A 23,823-nucleotide genomic window follows, 5' to 3' on the forward strand; every position below is an offset into this window, starting at 1 on the left:
CCTTTGAATACACAGAGGTCTTGCTCTGTTTTCCTTCATCCCTCGGCAACTGCTGTCAATGTGCCCTTGAAAATGTGGTGGAATTTACACTGACATGTCATTGACTGGGCCGGTAGGACTGCCTAAACACATGAGAGACTTGGAGTCGTTCGTTTGGCCTCTCATATAACTGTGAAACCAAGTATGCCACCTCATAATATATCAAGATATGATTATATGTCTATACATTTAGATAGTATACTTTTAAGACCGCTACTTGTTTACATTATATTACATTATATTATGTTATATTATGTTATATTATATTATATTATATTATATTATATTATATTATATTATATTAATATCTGCATCTTAACCACCGAGCTGTATTACTTTTATCCAAGGAGACGAACAAACTCTACTGGAGTTATTGCTTTGTTCTGCAGTTGAGATGCGCTTCCCATCCCACTGGTACACGGAAACAGTGTTTCCAGGCCCGCGTTTATCTCCGCTGCCTGCAGTCGGGGACCGGAGTGTTGTAACGGCGCTGCCTCCAGCCAGCCTGCTGTCAGCGGCGCGGTCAGTCAGCGCTGCTCCGCGGAGCCGACTACACCGGCGCACTCACTGTCACACTGACATAGTAACCACTGTACTTAACAGACCATGTGAAAGTGGATATGCGGAAATCATAACGGGTAGACCTTTACAAATGCAAAGACAATTTCATGAACCTACCGGAACAGCCAGGACAAGCGTCTCTCTCGGTCATTGGCTTTGGACTCCCCTAAAGCATCACAGGCTGACGGCACACAACAGAGTCCGAGGTCCGGAGGCCTCTATGCTAAAAAGTGCCATTTTAAAAGTCTAAGTATCGTCATAATAAGTGAGGTAAGACAATTAGAATAATTGTATTCACGCTGAATGTTTAAGCGTCAGAGATGGGTCAGACGGCACTATGCGAGTATTCTTGCCTTACATGTTAGCCTAGCCTAGCCGTTAGCTCGCTAGTAGCATGTGTCGCCCGATAAGCAGTGGGATAGTGAATGAGTGTTAGCTCGCAGTTAGCTCTTAGCTGGCGTTAATACGGTAGTTAAAGTTGGCTGTGTCTTACGATGTTATGTGTGATTTAAAATGCACATCGCATGTCTAAATGATATGCACGAATCTGAATAATGTGCTGACTTGGGTAATGGTAATTGCACGTCAGTTAAAGGGGAGCTAATATTTCTAGTGTTAGCTAGCATCGTTAGCATCCCTAGCATCGGCACCAATAACATTGGCGCTGGTTATCCTCGATAGCATTTAGCTTTTGTAAGCAACATCATAATAATATTGACAACCTTAACATGTTTGTAGCAAGTGATTAAGCCAACCTCCAGACAAATACATTAACTTAGCTGGCGTTTCCACTAACGTTTACGTTCGTAACTGAGAAATTGATGTATTTGCACTTTGTGTCAAAGTCAGCGTTAACTCTGCTTCTTCTGTCAGCTGAACTCTACTTGCTTGGCTTTAAACAAAAATAGTTTTGTAGAGTTTCTGTAGTGTTTGCTAAACCATTCGACCAGTGCATGTGCTCACACCTCACACACGCCTGGACCAGAGGACTGTCCACTATGTTTGCATCAGATGTCATCGGGGGCTGCCCTTTGAATGGTGTCTCTTGCCTCTTCCTTCAAGGTTAATTTCCAGGATGATGGCAGACAGTGCAGGGCTGCAGTTTGTCAGCTCCTATGCTTTTGAAGCCATGCAGAAGGTGGATGTGGGCCGCCTGGCCGCCCTAAGTGACCCTGAGCTGAGGCTGCTTCTCCCCTGCCTGGTGAGGATGGCTTTGTGCGCTCCAGCTGATCAGAGTCAGTCCTGGGCACAGGACAAGAAGCTTATCCTCCGCCTGCTCTCAGGAGTGGAAGCTGTCAACTCCATTGTAGCGCTCTTGTCTGTCGACTTTCATGCCTTGGAGCAGGATGCACGAAAGGAGCAGCAGCTCAGGTATATCTCACTCACACATGGTGATAATAGTGTTAGTCTGGTAATGGTTAGAATCAACTGCCCTTTTCATTAAGTCATACATACATTGCTTTCTTTATATGAAAAAAAAATCTAAACAACTGGTCACTGTTTTCCAAAAACTTTTCAACAGTATACTCAATGTGTCGTATTTTTCACTAGGCATAAGGCAGGTGGCTCTAATGGAGAAAGCATCCTGGTGTCACAGCTACAGCATGGCCTGACCCTGGAGTTTGAACACAGTGATCCCCTCAGGAGACTCCGTCTGACCCTCAGCGAACTGTTGGCTATCATGAATAAGGTACAGTCAGAGATCCTCACTAGAGATGGGAAGATATAGATATTGTGGACCAGGATTAAAAAAAAAACACTCACTATATGCTGATTGTGGTGAATATCTGTTATCGGGATACTCGTAAGTATGTAAGCTCGCTGTCATGGTATATAAGTGAAAAGTAGAGCTTCATTTAATAAATACAAGATTCAATAACAAAAAATATTTATCCTTTATTAATGCAGGGAGACCTTATGATGTATGATAATCTCATTTCAGATTAATTGAATATTGTTCTTCACTAAAAGATATGTTTACTAATTTCAGAGTTTTGAGCATATTTTGATGATTGTCTGAATCGCAGATATTTTGGCCAGAATAATCGTGACGTTTCCATATCGTCCCGTGTCTCGTCATCACATGATTCAGTTAAACAAAGGACAATGACGACATGAATGAAGTTAGCCTGAAGGAAAAAATGCTGAAAGTATTGTGCTAAATTATGCTCAATTAGATAAATAGAACATACTAGAAATGTATAAAAGTTGTCAACAATTGGTTTACAGCTAGTGCTGGTTATTCCACCATAAACTATCAGGAAAACTACCATAGATAGGTTGTATGTTTTTATTTTTCTTATTTTAGCAGCGTAAGTCTGAGCTGTTGCCTTTTGTGTAAAATAAAGATTTGGAAGAGACATATTCTATATTAATTATAGAGACAGAGTTGTCTCAACATCCAGAAATCAAAGCCTGAATGATTGAGTACAAAATACTGAATGATAGAAAATGTGTTACTTGGGTCCTGGTTGAAAGAAACCAGATTGCACAGCTTCCTTCACTTGTTCATCAAGGCTGAAGTTTGCATCAGAAATTATTCCCAAATGTCTGGCATCTGCTCTCACACTGACTTGACAAATTATACATTGCTTTGCCCTTCAAACCCTTGCATTTTCAACCAATGGGATGATTTTGAGGATTGATTCCCATTCCCTTGTTGTTTCTCAGGTGGTAGACTCGAATGGAGAGTTTTTCCTCAAGTCCTCTGAACTCTTTGAGAGCCCTGTTTACTTGGACGAGGTCGCTGATGTCCTCTGCATTTTACAAGCAGGTACCCGACTTCTCTCATCTTCTTAGCTGTTACATAAATGTGATGTGGAAGTGGGATCGTGCTGAACGCAATGGACTCTGTACACGCACATATGAGCAAACATGAAAAACAACCTAATAGTAAAACAAGCCTGACATAACCTACCTCAGTGATTGTGTCCTCTGCAGTTGACGGATTGTTATCTACGATGTGTGTTTCTTTTTTCTCAGAGCTGCCTTCCTTGCTCCCCATCGTTGATGTGGCAGAGGCTTTGCTTCATGTCCGTAACGGAGACTGGTTTTTGTGTCTGTTGGTTGCCAACGTCCCTGACAGCTTCAATGAAGGTACAGTAATTCATCCGTTTGACAACGCTGCACACGCTGTGAGCTGATAATGTGAGATAGAGTGGTTGTTTAATTGCCAGCACTAGCTTCATAAGGGTCGTGAGTTTACCTGCTGTGGCACAAATACAGCGTTTGCCTCAGTAGCTCTCCGTCAGAGCTTCATTGTGATTATAGGCAGGCTGCTGTTGAGTTCGATGACATGTTTTCTTTCCGACTTCAGCTGTTTTTCACCTCTACATCCAGCCATGCTACTGGCACAAGGGTGTAGGTGTCTTTGATTGATGAACATTAGTGTCTAGCTCTGGCACACAGAGTTTGCGGTGTGCGCTTCAAGAGATGCATTATAAGACAACACCTGGCGTCTCCAGTGCCTCCTTAACACACACAGGGTCAGGTCTCAGTCAATAGCTTGTGTGTGTGTTCCATAGCAGTCAACACTCAGGGATCCTTTTGGCTTTCTTTCAAGAGAATACTTTATTTCACTGATTTGAGAGTGAGATTGATCTCAGGGTGAAATGTAGGAAATGGCTCCGTCTCGAAGCATCTAGGTTAGTCATGTGGAACTTAAGCTGTTAACCAGAGCAAACTCCACTGGCTCCTCTCAGGCATATGAAATAATCCAGAGGTAGAGATGGTACAAAAAAACAGAAAATGCTGTCTTGTGATCGCTGTTAGTCTTAGTCTTATTTACAGACAAATAAATGAGCCATGTTTCTACGGTTTGGGGTATTTATGGAGGATCATGACTCGGCCATGACATTGGAGAAATGATAGTTTACTATCCATTCCTTTAGGCAAGGATCACATTATTAAGCAAGCATGGCAACATTAAATGTATTGATTGTGAATTATTTTCTCTACTTTGTGGGAAAGTCGGTGACAAAAAGTTTATTTTTATACAATTTCAAGAAAATCAGACCAAGTTCTTTTTTTTTAAGGATGATACATGCTGCTTGTTTACTTAAATGTTCATGTCTGTCTTTGCAGTTTGTCGAGGTTTGATAACGAGTGGAGAGCGTCAGGATGAGGAGAGTGTGGGTGGGCGACGCAGGACTGAAGCCCTCAGGCAGCTCTGTCAGATGAACCCCTCACAGGCCCTCAACATCAGAGCAATGGTGGTCAGTCACACTATTAATATAATCACAGGACTCCAAACTCGACAGCAGAATCCCACTTCATGCATAACCTCCTCCCAAAGTTTGATCTATTTCAGATGAGAGAATCCATCACAGCTGCTTTATTCTGCTGGAGATGCATTTGTGCTGAATTTATTCTGCTAATGTATTCTACATTAATTAAGCACGTGTCAACTAAAAGTAAGCATCTCGTTAGTTTGTGTGATATGCTTTCATGACAAAATGTTTGTGGAGTCGGTTATTCAAAAGAAACACGATTGCATAGAAAATTAAAAATCATTTTGCAGTTTCTCTTAAAACCAAAAGACATTTAAGGTAGCATTATAGCCATGCCGTATCCATTAATGCCTCCTTAAAAGTGCCACGGTGGTGAATTTTCAAATGCTATACATGATTGAAACGCATGCGTTAAAGCAACTCTAATTGATATTTTTTATGGTAACAATGTATCAAATAGAAATGTGAAAACTGTGACAATGAAAACGATGTCACTCGTAGAGATTTATCACCTGAATCTGCAGCTCCCCTTGACTTAACGCTTTATAGCCACTTTCAGCAAATTTTTGGCTTTCTGACCCACAACTTTACTTTTTCGGTTCCCTCTCTCTGCTCTCACAGCTTCGTTCTGCAGCTGTTTTCAGTGAAAAAAACTCCCTAACTTACCTGCTCGGCACCAAACAGCAGACAGACACAGTGAAGCATTTAGCAACATAAGAGCAAGATATTTCTCTCAGGAGTTGGTAGAGTCCAAAAAACAAACTAAAAGGAGGGTGGATATTGGCCTCACATCATCTAGTGGAGACAAACACAACATCAGTGAATGATAATGTTTATATGTAACTGCTGGATGTTTGAATAACAAACCGTAAGCCAGATGAACTGCAGTGATGATACGTCAATATAGTTGCCCAAGTGGCCGAAAACAAATAGGTTATTGCAGGTTTAACATAAGTGGTGTCATAAACCCGATCTTTTTAAGCTTAGAACCACATACAATACAATCTTTTTTTGTCAAGAACATGACACCGTATTCTCCATGTTTCCCTTTACTGGGTTATTTGTGTTTTATTTTTTTTGAGACACTTTGTGATGCTGTCCCTGAAGGGAGAAATTTGTCTTCTCGCCCCCCCTCCTCTCAAGAAGGTTAGAGCACAAGGTCAGTTATCGAACAAAGCCCCAGGAGGCAGTAGAAATTCATTGCCTTCCTGAAGAATGAATCAGCAGGACTTATACTCTGCCAAAAACTGTCCTCAGAGCGGTCAAAAAAAGCAGATAACATGTCAAGTCAGGTGACAAAGGATGCTGAAGTGTGATGTATAGTAGAGGTGCAAAAATCAGTCCATCAACAGATAATTTATCACCTGATATTTTAATAGTCGATTATTTGAGTCTTTTCAAGCAAAACTGCCAAAAAAGTGCTTCGTTCTAATGTTACAATAATTGGAAATCGAATGCCATCAGAATAGAATATAATTGGCTGTGTGTTTGTTTTGTGTATTCCCAGGTGGAGGAGTGTCACCTGCCTGGTCTGGGTGTGGCTCTGACTCTGGACTATAGACCAGATACAGCAGATGAAGCCGTCAGCCCCCTGGTCTCTTATGTCAGTGGTCTACTATTGGGTACCAACAGCAAAGTCCGTACCTGGTTCAGCATGTTCATTCGCAATGGACAACAGGTGAGCGGCCAGGCTTTATTCTGTATTGCATTTAATGTTGTTTAATCCGGCACACACAAGCACGGACGTTCAAGTGGACACAAAACTTATCGCAGATGTAGTTTGTCATCACGTTGAGCAGAGGCAAAGCTACTCTGTGTGAGGTGACAGGACAAGATGTTGTGGTGTACCTATGGAGCAGTTACAAGAGTCTCACCATGTTAGAGCAGACACCATGTCTGAGTCTACTGGATGAAGTAAAAGTTAACATTTACATGATTTCTGATTTAACTTTGATTAGATATAATGAGGGAGGTTTTAACATGGTCTTTGTATGTTGTAGTAGGATCAGTATCACCACAGACAGACTGAGCCGGGGTTTTTAAATGTTCATCTCATATAATTAACTACAGACACCGTTTCTCTTTCTTCCCTGATGTGAACCTCATTGACATAATGCATTTCTCTCCCCCAGCATGTTCTGTTGTTATGTGTCACCCCCATTCTGTTCTGTCTTTTCTCAGTTATCATATCTTGAATTGAGTCATCCTTAATTTAAGCGCGTCTAAAAACAACAACAGCTATACAAATTAAATCATGCATATTTCCATCTGCTGGCATTTCTGGCAGTTCATGGAGACAGGCACAATCAGTCTTTCATAGCAAATGTCATAATTTGTTTGTTTCCCTTGTGATGTTTTTAGACAATAAGACTTTCCCTCAGCTCCGTAGAAGCATTTGGGAAATGTATTATAATGTTCTATAATTAGCTTATTCTGTTTTACATTCCAACTTGATACAAGTTAGAGCTTAGAGGATTAGTTAATTACTTGATCTTCAGAAAATGATTCATCTAAAAAATATGAATTTAGTTAATCTATTGTGTATTGTTTGTCATTTGTCGTAAAATGTGACAGATTTCCTGGTTAGAGCCTTAGTGTAAGCACAGCAGCTAACACATGTCATTCCCTTTGTTCTGCCAGAGAAAGAGAGAAAGCAGCTCGGTGCTGTGGCAGATGCGCAGACAGCTGCTGCTGGAGCTGGTCGCCATCCTGCCACGCTCACGCAGCACCCATGTGCCCAATGATGGCGGTATGGGAGAGGAGCCCAGCTCAGGCTACTCTGGCCTCAGAGAGGAGCATGTGGTGAAGGCCAGCGCTCTGCTCCGACTCTACTGTGCCCTCATGGGCATCGCGGGCCTCAGGTAGGTCAGAGGGAATGCTGTAGCCTCCTGATATTGAATTCGTCCGTAGTTATTCCAGCACATGTTATAAACATTCCACAGTCCATTCATTTATATGAAGTATTGGTTTAATTCTAAATTATTCATGTGTTCAAGATAATATACTCAAAGTGATCCCTCTACAGACCCACAGATGAGGAGGCTGAGCAGCTCTTGCAGTTGATGACCAGCCGTCCCCCGGCCACGCCTGCCGGCGTCCGCTTTGTCTCCTTGTCCTTCTGCAAGCTGCTGGCCTTCCCTACTCTGGTCAGGTACGTAGCGCTCTTCTTATCGACTCCTGCTTTCAGAGGTCTTTTGTTTTTATTCAGCCAACACAAATGCACCCGGTCGGGATAACGAACCTAATTCAATTAACGGTTGTCTTGGGTTTTGATTTCCTGCCAAAGCATGCTGCCTGCCAGAAGTCCTCTCTGCAGCTCCTGGAATTAGATATTGACACTTTGTTATATGAAGTGTGATCACTGTCTTGTTTGTGTGTTTGTCCAGCACTCCAGAGCAGGAACAGCTGATGATCATGTGGCTCAGCTGGATGATCAAAGAGGAGGAATACTTTGAGAGGTAAGCAGAGTCTTTTATGATAATCAGGCATTATAGAACAGGCGTTCTGTGTGGAGAAACTGGTTTACATATCCAAATGAATAGTGAGTGAAGTAGAAATCTTTATGACTTGTGAACAGTTTTTTTTTTTTATCATCCCATGTGACACAAATGGGATGACCACAAGCGTAACTTTACTACTTTACCGTGTGATTTAAAAGTAATTTTGTGCAACATGGATATTTAGATACATACTGTACATATATTATATATTTGAACAATGAGATAATGTAGTGCATGAAAGGCACTTCTCTTAGAAATACCGGAAGGTAAATCTGGGTTAAGCATGCAGCATTACAGCATTAAATGATAATAATAATATGTGTCTACTCAGTTAAGAAGCTGTTATAACATCATAAAACTTCTGGTGAATTCTGTAAAGTTCTAAAACGATACTGTAAAAACACTTGTGCTCACATGTCATCACGTAGAAGCACAGATATTCGTGTTCAAAAAGACTCTCGTAAAAGTAGAACTACTGATTCTACTTCTTTACTCAAGGAAAAGTTAAAAAGTACAGGCTGTGTATTCAAAGTAAAAAGAATTACGATTCTACTGGCTGTTTTTGCAAGGCTAATATAATCTAGCGTCATATCAATAAGAAAAAGGAGGAGTAGAAAGAACAGATATTTGTTTTAAAATGGAGGGTCAAACAATAATTCTCACTGAATAAACAGGGAGCAGTAGGAGTTCAATGTGTTAAATCCATGTCTGAACTTACTGTTCTCTCTGTTATGTTTGTTCTGTGTTGAAACAGGCAGTGATAATTTCAGCACAGTTTTGTATTTTAAAAGTAAGTTATATTGGCCTGTCTTAACAGCAAATTATAACTGCAACAGTGCATATGAATGTGTGTTTGTGAGTCTAGTCCATAAAGCATAAATCATCACAGAGTCCTAAGTGACTTTAGGGGCGGCTAAAGGGATGCAGGCTGAAAGATGAAGGTGTGTGTGCGTGCGTGGGTTGATGCAGCGCTCTTAATCAGTTTATTAAAATTCCGTCCTGTAAGATGCAGGATTAACGACAAGTCCAAGTCTCCTCTCTCACTTGCCTCGCATGCATGTGTGTCCTCCTCCCTACAGCGCTGCAGGCGTATCTGCTTCTTTTGGAGAGATGCTATTACTGGTTGCCATGTATTTCCATAGCAACCAGCTCAGCTCCATTATTGAGTTGGTGTGCTCTACTTTGGGGATGAAGGTAAGGTGGTAGGTGGGTGGGAGGGAGGGAGGGAGGCAGTGATCAATACATCAGTCTGGCTGACCAGCTACTGGCCCCACTCCTCCACTGCAGCAGCGGAGCAGAGAAAGACTATATCACTGATGAAACACTTGCAGCATACACATATCTACCAAGACACTCTATACCCTGTGGCCAATTTGCTGTTTTATTACTTATTAAGTGCACTATTGTTTCCTGCCGTGTGCTAAGTAGTTTTCCTGTCTCAGTGTATTTCCCACTAAGATGTGTAATGTAATTGGATTTAGAGCCTGTTTGTTTCCACCCCAAGGGCAATCCTCTCGATTCAGTGTTGCGCCTGCCATGTAGAATTTTTCTTATGAAATATGAAGGGAGGGAATTACAAAATACCCGCTCTGCTGCCTGCAGGTTGTTTTCACTCACAGTAAACCTACCATTGTTGATGTTTGGTTTTTTTTGTTGCCAATTTTAAACTTTCTACAGATTGCCATCAAGCCCAGTTCTCTAAGCAAAATGAAGACGATCTTCACACAGGAGATCTTCACAGAACAGGTACTTTGTGATCCTTAAATCCTAATTTTCTTCGGACTAATTCAAGTGTTTTATTGTTGATTTGTAGATTTGTGTAGGATCTTTGGAACAGAACTTAGAAAAGTTATCCTGACGACAATCAGTAACTTGGAAGAATGATCCGTGCAAAACTTTGATTTCTCCACCTGTTCTTAAATCAGAAACACAGTGGAGAAAACAATTTAAATCAGATTAGAAAATAGATCACCAGACTTATTTTTTCTCACTTGCCTCGGAGGGCTTCTATTTTTATTCTCATTAACAGTCATTTATTTTGCCCACTGAGAGCGAACTCAAGGTTTTCATTTAATAACTTGTCAAAATGAAATAAAAAAATCCATCTTATAGTGAGCATCAATCAAGTTTATGTAAATGATTTTTACACGACCCAGCGGTATAATTACCTCAGTTTAAAAAAAGTCTCAGTCAAATTTCTATTATCTTGCTGCCTATAAGCGTCATATGGCCCAGTCCTACATCTGTGTCTGTGTTTGATGTGTGATGCAGAAGGTTATGTTTCTCAGGGTAATTAGCAATCAAGAATGTTCATGTTATCATACTCACAGTAGAAGAAGGATAGAGTAGAATTGTAGGTGTGCTATGTCTATTTTCCAACTTGTTTATTTCTGATGTGTAGGTGGTTACAGCCCATGCAGTGAGAGTTGCAGTGACCAACAATTTGAGTGCCAACATCACAGGATTCCTCCCCATTCACTGTATCTACCAGCTGCTTCGGAGCCGAGCTTTCACCAAGCACAAAGTGTCCATCAAGGTTGGATAAGTGCACTCGATAGCTCTATGATGACTAGTATTAAGTCTGTTTTTAAAAATTAATTTTAACCCTCCGGTGCTGTCCTTGTGTGCACCTCTCAGGATTGGATCTATCGCCAGCTCTGTGAGACAACCACCCCCATCCACACCCAACTGATTCCCCTAATTGATGCCTATATAAACTCCATCCTCACTCCAGCATCCAAGGCCAACCCAGAGGCCACCAACCAGCCCATCACTGAGCAGGAGATCCTCAGTGTCTTCAAGAACTCTGCTGGGGTGAGTCAGTCCAGACTTCACGGGAACTGCAAAAACCTAAAACTGCACCCCACCGTTTGTTTCTTTGAAGGTCCGTTCAAGGCTTTGTTACGTATGACATTCTCAAGATATACCTTACCTTTACCTATTTTTTTAAATACCTTTTGTATTTAAAAAAAAGTACCATTTGTTGCTTCAAGTATTCCAGGTATTATATTGTTGAAGAATCTTTTGAAATCGATTCACTGATGATGACTACTTTGCTGCTCGCCCCTGACCTGTAGCTTTTTCTTTCTCTTCTGCTATTGGTTAGCAAGGGGAGGGTAATCGAGGAGGACGACAACGTTACTCCATCACCACCCAACTCCTTATCCTCTACTACATCCTGTCTTACGAGGAGAACCTGTTGGCGAGCACCAAACAGTTGGGTATGTACAAGACAATAACTGTGTCCCACATAGCACTGTGCCTGACTTGCCGCTGTGCTGTTGGCTCACTTCCTTTCCATTTCTCTCCCCCCCTCTTCTGTCTGTCTAAATTGCACCCATTGTCATCTCCTTCACCAAAGGAGGCATTGTATATGTGATGGAGGGAATTTGTCAGGCAGTGAGTGGAGAAAGGCATCTTTTGTCCTCTGTTAAGTTGTAGGAGATGCTCTCACTCTGGATGTGCAGTCATTCATCCTTTTCTCTCTTGGCACAGAATGTTGGCCACTTCATAGAGAACAAATGGAGGGCTGACAAAGAGCCAAGCACAGTGACTGCAGGAGCTGAGCTAACTAGGACAGCTGTAGGTTAGATTGAGCATTAGCAGTTAGCCTAGTCAGTGTTTATCCGCTCCCATGACGGGCTCTCCTCTTGCCCTTCATTAGGCCAGATTTATGTGAGAGTTTATGCCCATCTCTTTAATTGCTGTGTTTACCCAAGTGCTCCCGCAGCCTTCAAGGAACGAGTAATGAAGCCCATCAGCAGTGGTAATGAACCCACGTCAATGAAAAATCACCTTCGCTCCTCTCAACGCATCAGCACAGTGGCTCTGGCGTCCTTACGATGCCAAATAAAACACTTACGCTCTGTCTTGTCCTTTTCTTGCTTTATGTTATCTCCCTCTCTATTTCCTGTCTTATTGTTTCTTTCTTCGCTCACCCTTCTTCTCTTTTTTAAGCCCTAATGCAGAGGAAGCCAAAGTCCTACTCAGCAGCCTTGATGGACCAGATCCCCATTAAGTACTTGGTTACCCAGGCCCAGGGACTGCAGCAGGAGCTCGGGGGTGAGACATGGACTTATACTGATGTTTTATTTCACTCATAAAACGACATAATTGGAAGCACACACAAGTTACATACCAATATTTTGTAGAAACCCCCCCATTACACATCACAGTCACTATTCCACTGGAAACGTTCAATGTGTTTGTCTTCTCCTCAACTCTATTTGCTTTTTTTTATGGGCAGTGATAAAGAATATCATTATTCCTTGTTTAAACATAAAAAAGTCTTGTGTGACGAAAAGGAAAAGCACACAAGAGAAAAGTAATAAAACCTAAATTATTGTGGATAAGAGACTTCCAAATAACCCCCTCTTTCCCTTTCCCCGTTTCCAGGTCTGCACTCTGCCCTGCTGAGGCTGCTGGCCACCAACTACCCCCACCTGTGTCTGGTGGAGGACTGGGTATGTGAAGAGGAGGTGACTGGTACCCTGCCCTTGCTGAGGAGGATGATGCTTCCCAGCAACACCTGCAGATACACTCAGGGCCAGCTTCACCAGGGTGAGGAGGTTGGGAATACGGGCTGAATGAATTAAGGAGGGGGCAGAAGGTGGAAGGCTGCTAGTTCTCAGCTTCCTTCTTCTAAAATGACCAAATGTTTAGAAACGTGAAACATATCATCCTTACACAATCAGTGCCACATAGATGCAACGTAAGGTAAATGGAAAGAAAACAACGCTACAATAGTTGATTGATATTAAATTAAAAGGTAAACTGACATTGTTTGGATTGAAAAGAATAAAGGAAATCCTCAGATTAACAGCAGTGATAGAAACCCAGGAGGTAGGCTTGTGTTTGAGAGGAGTGATTGAGTGTAACGGAGAAGAGTAATGCATTTACAGGTGTAAGCCGTTATCCAACTGAAATCTTATCTCAATAGTTAATCCTTCAAGGTTTAGAGGATTATGCTGTAATTGGCTTTTCTTTTATAGAGATCCTTGACAAAACGCAAACGTGTAACAGCTAATCAGTTTCACACACACCATTATGCAGGTTAATGTGTATATGTACCTTTACTAATTGATATTTTATGTTTTTATGCACAACTGTGTAGTTGTACCGTACCCACGGTGTGTTTAAGGCTCCCTCTGCGTTGCACCCTTCTTCAGATCAGTGGCGAAAAGAAAGACAATGGATTAATTATGAATAGCAAAGTATGATACGAATAGATAAATAGCTCCTCCATCTCCTAGGGCTTAACAGTAGGAGGTGAACGGGTTTTAACTGAAGGCCTTTTTAACTCAGAGATTCTGCGTTAATCGCAGAAAGGAGAGCCCTCGATGTGCCGTGATAGCACCGTTTATAAAGAAGTTTATAATGCGTTTACAGAGGCATCTTGGCTTTGTGGAACCAGAGAGGTTGAGACGAGTAGCACGTTTGCACCAAAACAACAATAGAAGATGAACGTTTGCTCATCTTGTACATTTACGTGACTCTTGTATTACATACAGCATGTTGATGCAAACAATGGCGGCCTCGCGGCAAGCTTTCTATCTTCTTCGGATCAACGTTCTGTGCTTGTTAACACATGAGTTTATTTGATGCTCCAAAAGGTTTTGGTTTCTATCTCTTTGGTTTCTATTAATCTTAGTGGGCACAATTGATTGAAATTTGAAGATTAATTCAGCTGTTGTTTATTCCCCCCACCAAGCCTTCCAGAAGCTACCGTCTAGCAGTCCCAGGCTGATGCGGATCCTGGAGCATTTAACGCTGCTTTCCCCTGGGGACCTAATCCCTTACGCGGAGGCCCTCACAGCTAGCATGGCTCTGCTGCTGGAGCCCGCTGTGCCTCGACGAATACTGCAGACCCTTAACAAACTCTGGATGGGTCTCAACACCGTGATGCCCCGCAGGTATGTGGACACGGACACAATTACATGTTGATGAAGGATGGAGAATGCTACTGTGACAGCCTCAAGTGAGATAACCTCTGAATGTCGCATGGGAATAATACATCATGGTAATTGGAAAATTTAATTTGTATATGTTGTCTAAATTGACATAATATTCAAATAGGCCCAGTGTATATCGTATTATAACCTGTAAGGCGTTTTACAGAACGTTTCTTAGAATAATGGCATTTATTTAGTCCAATTATGTACCTTTTCTTTACTAATTAGCATTTGGGGTATTTTGCTCAACTGAACAAGAAGAAAATGAGAAAAATATAAATATGAATCCATGAATGTATTGATATATTTGCCTGCTGGTTAGATTTATAATGATATATATGTATTTTCAGTAACGGGTTAACAGTAGTACTTGACTTGGTGGCGTTTCTCACAAGTTGCGACCTGTGGAACAAGAGTTGTTGTCCATAACCTTGGCTGCCTGCTCCGTGATTATTGTGTGAATAGATCAGAGGTATTGAGCTAAACAACTGTGTCATCCTGCGTGGATTCTCTGGACAGAAAAGGGTGACCCTCACTCTGCCCCGGGGCCCACAGAAGCACAGTTACCAAAGCACCGAGCAGACATCCTATCGATCCAAAAGTGTTCTGTAACAAGAAGAGCTCAGGGCAGGAAAACTGAGGGCGACTTCATGAGGGAGATGTAAGGGATTGTCACCCCCCCCCCCTCTTCTCGTCCTCACTCCCTCTGACAGTATTGAATGTTGCAGAGGGCTGGGCTCTGGTGAACCCAGCAGGAAGGCAGCAGTGTCACATTTCACACAGACTCACTGATTGATGCCAGTGTGCAAGCTGCAGGGAGGCTTGGAGCTCCAAGTGTACCCTACTGTTCATAGTTTAGCATCGATCTGATAAGAGAGATTGTGGGTGAAAAGCCGCCACAGGCTGATTTGTGAGTAACTGCATTAAACCTTTGCTGAAGTGAATCACATATTTCAGTAGCATCGGATTCATTTTCTTTAAAAATACAATGAATCCATTTCGGAAAAAATCTTGATCGTCCTTGATTAGTTAATTGAGATAAATATGATATTTTTATCCACCATTAATTAAGTATTACCCTTTTAAAAAGTGCCATCATCTCTTTACGTCAGTATTTTCAAATGACTGAAGAAATGCTGGGCATCTTAATTTGAATTTATATACTTCTTATTCCAAACAGGTTGCGTATTTCATCCTCTTCGTAATACTTGGTGTAATATGAAAGTTAACACTGGTCTGGTCTGTGTTGCAGGTTGTGGGTGATGACAGTAAATGCCCTCCAACCTTCAGCGACGCTGCTCAGGCAGCAGACGTACACTCAGAACGACCTGATGGTGGACCCCCTGATCGTGCTGCGCTGTGATCAACGGGTGTACAGGTAACTACAGGACTGTTCCAAAGGGACACACATGGCCACACATGGCACACGGATGCAGTTCTGTTTATGCTACATTGAAGGTCTGCATGCTCAGACCTGTTCACCTGCACACACCTGTGGTCTGAAGTTTTTCACTGCTTGTGTACAGTTCGTGAGGACACACACAAATGGCTTGAATTTGTTTCTGTAATGTAAAATATGTTCGTCAGATAGCTTTAAAGAAACTTTGAAATGATTGCTGTGTTCAAATAATTGAAGATGAATGTCAAAATATGCTTAGATTTTGTTAATCTTCTACCAAGACTAATGGAATGGACAAAGGAAGTGTTTTATTATTTTCTTTATAAACGTACACATAAACATATGCTTGTATATGCAGTAAAAAAAAGTGACATTTTCTTTTGCCAGATGTCCTCCTTTGATGGACATTGTCCTTCACATGCTGAATGGCTACCTGCTGGCCTCCAAAGCCTACCTACACTGCCACCTGAAGGAGACTGGGGACTTTGATCGGCAGAGCCAAACCGTCTCTAACCTGGGTGTTCCCGGACAGCCAGATACACCGGAGGTCACCAGAGAGGAACTGAAAAACGCCCTTCTCTCTGCGCAGGTATTTAAACCACTGACACTGATGTCATGGAGTTTTGGTGGAGCATGATGGAGACATACTTTGGCATGAAATTACACAAAAAAAAAAAACATATAAGAGGTGGCATTTTACACCCAGCCATGTTAACCACCTGTTTCTATTTAACCTCAGGACAGCGCAGCAGTCCAGATTCTCCTGGAAGTGTGTCTGCCAACCTCCGAAGAGCAGCAGCAGCAGCAGCTGGGGGCCAACACAGAGAGCCTGCTGTGCAGCATTAGGGGCTCTCTGCCAGGGAAATCGAAACAGGGAAGCCTGGGGCCGAGAGCCAAAGTGGGCGTGGAGGCTGCCGAGCCAGAGGGAGGCCTGCTCAGTGACTTGAGGGAGGTGCAGTGTCTCATCTGTTGTCTGCTGCATCAGATGTTCATTGCCGACCCTAACATTGCCAAGTTGGTCCACTTTCAGGTAACACAATGGGAAGAAGATGAAGTGGAATGTGCACTTGATGTTTTTGTTTCACTGTGAGAGTGGGAAGGCTGGCAGGTTTAAAGAGTCACACACATAAAAGAGAGATCTTCTAAAAAAAGATTAAGGTTAAAAAGAAATAATCCAACATTTAAATGAGCTATATTAAACAGAGCGACCCTGTCTGTTACCAAGCCTTTGTCTGCCAAGAGTTGCACATAAAAAACGAGTCTCCTCAGCCAAGTGAAACTGAGGCCGGCTGACCTTTCACCTTCTGACATCACAAACCCCCGCCAGCCTTTAGGGCAGTTACTCAGAAGATTAGACCGAACCAAATTAGAGCTTAAGGAAAAGAAAAATACATCACTTGTTGGAATGATATTGCACACACACAACATAAACTAGAAAATAATGATCCCTAAACTCCGTGGCAGACTGCCAAACCACAGCAACGGATAAGAACCTGATAAAAACATCGACAGTTAGACTGAGTGACCATAGTCTGGCATTAGAGGAGGACAGACACAGACAGACTTGGCTGCCCAGGGAGGTCAGGCTGTTCTGTCATTGTGATGACAGAATTACACTTTCTTACACAATGTCAGAGATACAGAAATGTCAGGGAGGAATTGCCCAGACGGACAGAATCGGAGACTCACAAAAAAGCCTTGAAGGTTTAGGCCAGTTTTACAGCTGCTGAACTTTAGCAAACCCCCTGAGAGAATTAATTTGTGCAATTGTAGCGTCGACCATTTACGCTACACAAGTAAAATATGACAAAACAAAAACTAGAGGATTCCCGTAGTGCAATTTTGGACTGTGGAATGTAAACAGCAGCCACAAAAACAATTCTCTAGGTAGGTAACGTGGCCGGCAGCATAACGCTGTAAATTCAACATTAGGGAAACATTCTCCATCAACTTCCACGATGTTTGAGCACCGAGCATCATTGATGGCCTCCTGTTGCTGGGTTAGCCTGGAGTCTCATCTCATTCACCTTATTTTTTTATTGTATCTATGGCATTGCTTATGTCGTACACGCTCCAGTAATAAAAAATACCAAGAGGCAGCAAATAAAAACAAAAATGTTGCAAAGAGCTGATTCCCGCCACATCATACAGTGCTTGTACACACAACCGAGCAACAAACGTATCTTTTTATGTATTGTTATTTTTTTAAGAGGTTATTTGTGTAGCTGAATAACAGCCCAAGCTCTACAAAGATGAGAAAAACCTCCCCATGAACCTGAGAACAACCTGGGAAAGGCAATTTAAAGAGCTCCCCTATCATCGTGTGTGTGTGTGTGTGTGTGTGTGTGTGTGTGTGTGTGTGTGTGTGTGTGTGTGTGTGTGTGTGTGTGTGTGTGTGTGTGTGTGTGTGTGTGTGTGTGTGTGTGTGTGTGTGTGTGTGTGTGTGTGTGTGTGTGTGTGTGTGTGTGTGTGTGTGTGTGTGTGTGTGTGTGTGTGTGTGTGTGCGTGTCCGTGTCCGTGTCCGTGTCCGTGTCCCTTCTGGGGAGCACTTTCAGTTTCACACTGGAAAAGTGAAATCACTTCACTTTCCAAGTGTGAAATTAAGTCTTAAGCCTCAAACAACCTTTTTCAAAGTGCTGTTTAGGGGTTAAGTCTTGATTAATCCTTACAAGAATACAAAAACACATGCGTGTGTGTGTGTGTGTCTCTATTTGCATTTTCCTGAGCGTGGAATGCTGGAGCCGGGGCATTTGAAGAGCATGTTGTTCCACTTCCTCTCCTGCATTTTGGTGAGATCTTCCAGCTGGATTCTCATGGAGCTCTCGGCCTTCTTCCACTCCTCTTCCTTTTTCTACTTAAGGCCCTCTGCGGTTTGATGGAGGGATGACTTGTCCTCCTACCGCTTGATGCAATGGCTCTCCAATTGCTGCTCAGCCCCCTTCAGAGCAGCCTCGAGGGTGGTGTTTCTTTGTTTTTGTGCATCAAGCTGAGCCACACAGGTGGCTGTCTTCTTCAGCAGGTCGGTTTTCATCAGTCAGCAGCACCTTTTTCAGGCCTGCTGCGACTGTGACTTTCCAGGTGTCTTAAAGTCTCCAGTGTTCTGGAGCGTGCCTGAAACTACTGAGTCTTTCAGTTGCATCCTCAGGTAATGAATAGTCATCTACAGGTTGTATATGATCACTGCCTGGAGCCCTTTTCAGCACTGAGCTGACATTTTAAGGGCCTTAATCTGCTCCAGTTTGAATTGCAGGTCTTTGGTTTTGGAGGCGACCCTGAATACAGGATGAGCAGTAGACGATGGATGGATGGTTGGTTTTGGAGGTCTGCTCCTCAAGATCTTTCTGAGCTTTCCGGAGGATCGGGCCGATGTTCCCCAGCTAGGAGTACGATACTCTGTATCCCTGGCATTTTTAGCCTGGGCCTCATCCAAACGAGCTCTAAGGCCACGTTTCTCCCTCTGCGTGTGATCTTTCTCATGGCTCCAACTGTCCTCTTCCTTTTGTTCTTGGTACTGATTAAGGAAATTGGCCAGCAATGATCATCTTGGATTTCCAGGATGACTCTCCCCTCGGGGTTACTTGGGGTGAGCCTCGCCTCCCTGTCCTTCAGTTCACACCTGATAAGTTCCATTTGTGAACTGAGGTAGAAATTAATTGGAGGTTCAACCTCCCTGGAGTTGAATTCCACGTCTTCCAGCAATTTTTTCAACTGGACCTCAGTATTTTTCTTCTCTGTCCGTTCCTCTTGCTACTTTCATTTTAAATTGTCACAGTGAAATTAGCATTTTTCACCTTTAACAGGCTCTGTACTTTAATGAACTCCTCCGGCTCGGTTTCTCCATACAATGTTGTAACGTCGGCGTATTTTGTCACGTCTGGTCCAAACGTTTCTGCCATGATAATGGTCCAGGCCTGAGGACGACTCATAGCCCCGCCGCTACACTTAACCCACAGCGCTCGTCGTTATTGCACTTAACCTACACTGTTTGCCGCAGACACTTGTGGGAGGCATCATTGCTCTCAGCAGAGAGTTCCTGTGTCATTGTGTTGGAGCAGGACTGATTCAAAGGCCAACTGGCATCTGTCGTTCACACTCTTTATGGCATCCCTGCTTCTTTATGATGTTACTGCATGATCAGATTTGCTGGCTCCCTTCCCATTTTTGCCGTTAGAAAGTAATGTTATCTTACAGATACCATTTGTGTGAGTGGCTGAGTGGATAGTGACATATTACTGGAAACACCTTCGAGTCCGTTTTTCAAAATTGCCCAGTCATGTTGACCCCATTAGTCATGACATTCTGCCATGCCAAGTGACTGCAGCACTCCCAGAAGTAGCAGACGGCCATATGGAGGACTTCATCAAACCAATCCTCCCTCTGTCACGTTAATCCCCTCTTGCCCTCACTGCCAAGTAGTAGCTGCTGTGTCCATTTACGTTTACACGCGTTGAATATAAACGTACTTGTGTGCTGGGACGACTACTTGATTGACGTTATTGTGTATTCCTTATTCCTCCCTTAATCATTCAAAGAGTGATATTTCCTGTTCTCTCCATCTTTGTGCCTTTCTCCGTCAGGGTTACCCTCAAGCTCTGCTGCCTCTAACTGTGGCAGGCATCCCCTCCATCCATATCTGTCTGGACTTCATCCCAGAGTTGCTGGCCCAGCCCCAGCTGGAAAAGCAGGTGAGCCCCCCCTACCTCCTCTCCCCTCTCATCTCCCCTCTTTTTCCTGGCTTTAAATCCCAGACTTGTGCCAGAGCCTCTCTTACACATACATGTTTGTTTTTTTAAAGCAGCTCTATTAGGCACTCGCTGTGTGTTTGCATGTTTGCTGCATAAACATGTGGTGGAGCTGTTCTGAATGTACGTGTCCACACAGATCTTTGCAATCCAGTTGCTGTCGTACTTGTGCACTCAGTACGCATTACCCAAGTCCCTCAGTGTGGCCAGGTTGGCCATCAGTGTCATGGGCACCCTCCTCACAGGTCAGTGGACTGAACCGTCTCTTATCTTTACAGCTCATACATGCATGCTTTTGGTTGTAGCCACCTTAACTCCCATGTTTACTCTGTATCTACTTCTGTGTCTCTATCATTGTATTTGCTTCCAGCAGACCTGTTGTATCCCATAACTAAAAAAAGCAGCCTGTATACATTATACCATCTGTTGTCATACAGTATGTCTTGATATTTTTATCCCTATATGTGGCTGCCACCATCAGGCCTTTGGCTGGTAGTGCAGCATTCCTTCTCCATTACATAAGTGCACAGTGTGAAGCAGCCTGTATTTGTTGTATACACAGTTCTTTAGTGTACTGTGTTGTGTGTTTTGTAGTGCTGACTCGTGCCAAGCGTTTCTCCTTCTTCATGCCCATCCTGCCATGCCTGGTGGCCTTCTGCCAGGCATTCCCTCCGCTCTACGATGATGTTGCAGGTCTGCTAGTTCAAGTGGGTCAGGTCTGTGCCTCCGACGTAGCCACCAAAGCCAGGGACATTGACCCACTCATAACCCGTAAGTATAATTAGTCACTTTGGCGGCTTTTCATCAGTATATTCCTTTTCATTGTTGCGACTGCCAGTGTAGAAACACCGTATGTACAGTTTGTAGTACACATCATTGAGGTTATTGAGTAAGGATCGCCTAACAGATGATTTTTTTAAATTCTTCTTCTGAAAAGATGAACAGAAACTCTGGTGTCCCAGAACTCCCTCTGTTTATACCTGGTGTAAGCACTGAACAGGAAACAATTTGCACTTAGATTGGCAGTCACTTCATGAGGCATTATTCATATTAGACACTGAGAGGTCGACCAAAATGATGAGCTTATTAAGAAGTGTGTCATTTCCCCACCTCAGGCCTGCAGTATCTGAAGGAGAAGCCTCAGGGGACTGTGGCTCCAGGAGGCGGTTCCTCCAAGCTCACTTTACCCCAAAAGACAGCAGAGGAACTTGGTGGAGCTGACCCTGATGTGCAGCTGTGCTACTGTGTAGAGGCCACCTTCATGGACATCATCAGCTCCACCCTTCATGGACTATAGACACACTTATAATGGAGGAAGACGAAGGGGGCTGGACTTAAACCAACAACTCGAAACACTGCCTCTGAAAGACATTCACACTCCTGGGAGGGCTACTGACAGCACACATCCAATCATCTTTCACACATGGACTCACCTTTGTCATTGACTTTCAGACAATGTATGGCTGTGAGTTACTCTCATTCTGTGGACATGATGGGACACGTTGTACTTTTTATCAACTCCAGTCTGGGCTGAAGCCAGGTACTGAAAGATCCATTCTCTACCGTTTGACACCCTGTAAATAAATTAGGATTTGAGATTTATTTAGAAGTGTGTGTTCATGTGCTCAGTTTGTAGAAATTAAAATACTGAAAATGTTATAGGGTTCAACTTTATTGACCTATATAGGCATATTTTTCTAAGCTGTAAGTGACCTTTTCATAAGCAATTGGTAAATGTTGCCTTGAAATAATATGCAGAACATTTGTACTGTTTGTTTTTAATAAAACAAAGAAACCCTTTAATTGATTACGTTTTTATTGTTATTTTGGTTCACGAGTTTGTGTTGTTTCCATCTATGCCTTGGCCTTATCTACATGTTGTCTAACGAGATGTTTTGTATTTACTCTCTGATACTTCTGGTCTGGTTGGTTCCCGACTTTGAGCTTTTATTTATATATTTATTAATTCATTTTGTTTAATCTCTATTTCAAAAGTAAACCTACATTGGGTATCTACCTCTGTTATTTTATATTTCCTTGCTCCGTCTCCTCGTTTGAACCGGAAGTCATTCTGGTCTGCAATCTTCATCGGCACTCCTAAAGCTCTTTTTTAAATTGTATTATTATATTTAATCAAATGAACAAAACCAAGTTGGGAAATAAAGTAGACAATGATGAGAAATAGGGAAATAACACTATATGTGGAGGGGACTATATAAGAAGAGGGAGTGGTGCTGTTCCACTTACAACTATGAATATTATTTTAGCCCAAAATAATCACATTAGCAGTGTCTGAAATACTAACATCCAATTAGTGCATAAAATCAATTACATAAACTAAGTGTAGGAATAATAACAAAAAAGCAAATGGCTGATGGTTTCAGCTTCTAAAGAACAAAAGCTGCAAGGGTCCCACCTTAAATATATAGAATATAAAACTATATTTAAAAAAATCACTGCTTTAGGAGTGATAGGATATGATAAATAAATGACTGACCGTAATCTCACATTTCTTAACCAACAAATTAACAACTTTTAGAGAAGGCAAAGGACGTTGGCAGCTTTCATGTCTTGCATTCAGGGTGATCTCCCGCTCATCTGCTGTTCTCGCGATCTTTGCACGTTCGTGATACTTGAGAGAATTTCGTCGTTAGCTTAGCTAATGTCGCTGCTGACAGCGCGAGCCGCGTTATACGAGTAGACAGGTGTTAGCCCAGAGGAGCGGACTGGTTAAACTGGCGACCAGTGACTTAGCTGGTAAACGTTAAACAGCCTGCAGTTATGAATGAGAAGCCAATTGAATCGTATCGACGGCTGACGAGGCTTTTTTCGTCACTTTATCTGCGTGAGTCGTTGCCCTGTGCGTTTTGTATTTTTTAACACTTTTTAACACAGCTAAGGCACTTCTACCGTAATCTCTGGACTATTGAGCACACCTGAATATAGTATAAAGTTGGAGGAAGTAAGACAAACGTGTTCTGAAGAACTGTGCATGTTCTGAATTGTAATTAGATTGAGAAGATTGGATCGGTTGTACTTTTTTTTTTTTTGAGTACTTGAACCCCTTTTTTTGTGGAATACTTGATGCGGCCCAGCCTCACCCAGACTACCTCCAGCGGCCCGCAGGTAAATTGAGTTTGAGACCCCTGTTCCTGACAGATTAAATGAAGCCTGGTCCTATTTATGTGTATATTTTTTCCCCAATTGATTTCATAACATGAAGTATTAAATGCTATGCTGCTATGCTTCTCCCCCTCAGGCAGGAAACAAATGTCTGTGGAGAAATACTGCATTATTTATTTATTTGTTTTCCGTAAAAGCTTAAAAAGTATAAAAACTCCTGAAATGATCCTTGATCCTTGGTTGTAAACACCTCAGTGTCCTCCAGCTTTGGCCCTGATT

At 42.5% G+C, this 23,823-nt stretch overlaps 1 protein-coding gene across 1 annotated transcript; it reads left to right on the plus strand.

Annotated features, from left to right (window-relative positions):
• Window positions 1-545: 545 nt before the first annotated feature.
• Window positions 546-22,228, plus strand: ints2 (integrator complex subunit 2). The gene is made up of 25 exons (XM_084028302.1): window positions 546-870; window positions 1,663-1,971; window positions 2,152-2,290; window positions 3,271-3,373; window positions 3,583-3,696; window positions 4,684-4,814; window positions 6,337-6,507; window positions 7,470-7,690; window positions 7,855-7,980; window positions 8,216-8,287; window positions 9,409-9,523; window positions 10,007-10,075; window positions 10,731-10,865; window positions 10,967-11,143; window positions 11,436-11,550; window positions 12,287-12,391; window positions 12,725-12,889; window positions 14,040-14,241; window positions 15,533-15,658; window positions 16,067-16,268; window positions 16,419-16,709; window positions 20,257-20,364; window positions 20,561-20,666; window positions 21,016-21,192; window positions 21,537-22,228. Exons 2-25 carry the CDS (start codon window positions 1,676-1,678, stop codon window positions 21,716-21,718), a joined length of 3,648 nt encoding a protein of 1,215 aa, XP_083884428.1. The 5' UTR covers window positions 546-870; window positions 1,663-1,675; the 3' UTR covers window positions 21,719-22,228.
• Window positions 22,229-23,823: the final 1,595 nt, after the last annotated feature.

This window comes from Eutrigla gurnardus (assembly GCF_963514095.1).
Source record: "Eutrigla gurnardus genome assembly, chromosome: 15".
In the NCBI taxonomy this organism is placed as follows: domain Eukaryota; kingdom Metazoa; phylum Chordata; class Actinopteri; order Perciformes; family Triglidae; genus Eutrigla; species Eutrigla gurnardus.

Excerpts from the sequence above, each read along its gene's own strand:
- ints2 (XM_084028302.1), top strand. The coding sequence starts at position 1,676 with ATGATGGCAGACAGTGCAGGGCTGCAGTTTGTCAGCTCCTATGCTTTT. Across the intron at positions 12,392-12,724 it reads ACTGCAGCAGGAGCTCGGGG|GTCTGCACTCTGCCCTGCTG; the intron begins GTGAGACATGGA and ends CCCCGTTTCCAG. Across the intron at positions 20,667-21,015 it reads CATGGGCACCCTCCTCACAG|TGCTGACTCGTGCCAAGCGT; the intron begins GTCAGTGGACTG and ends TGTGTTTTGTAG.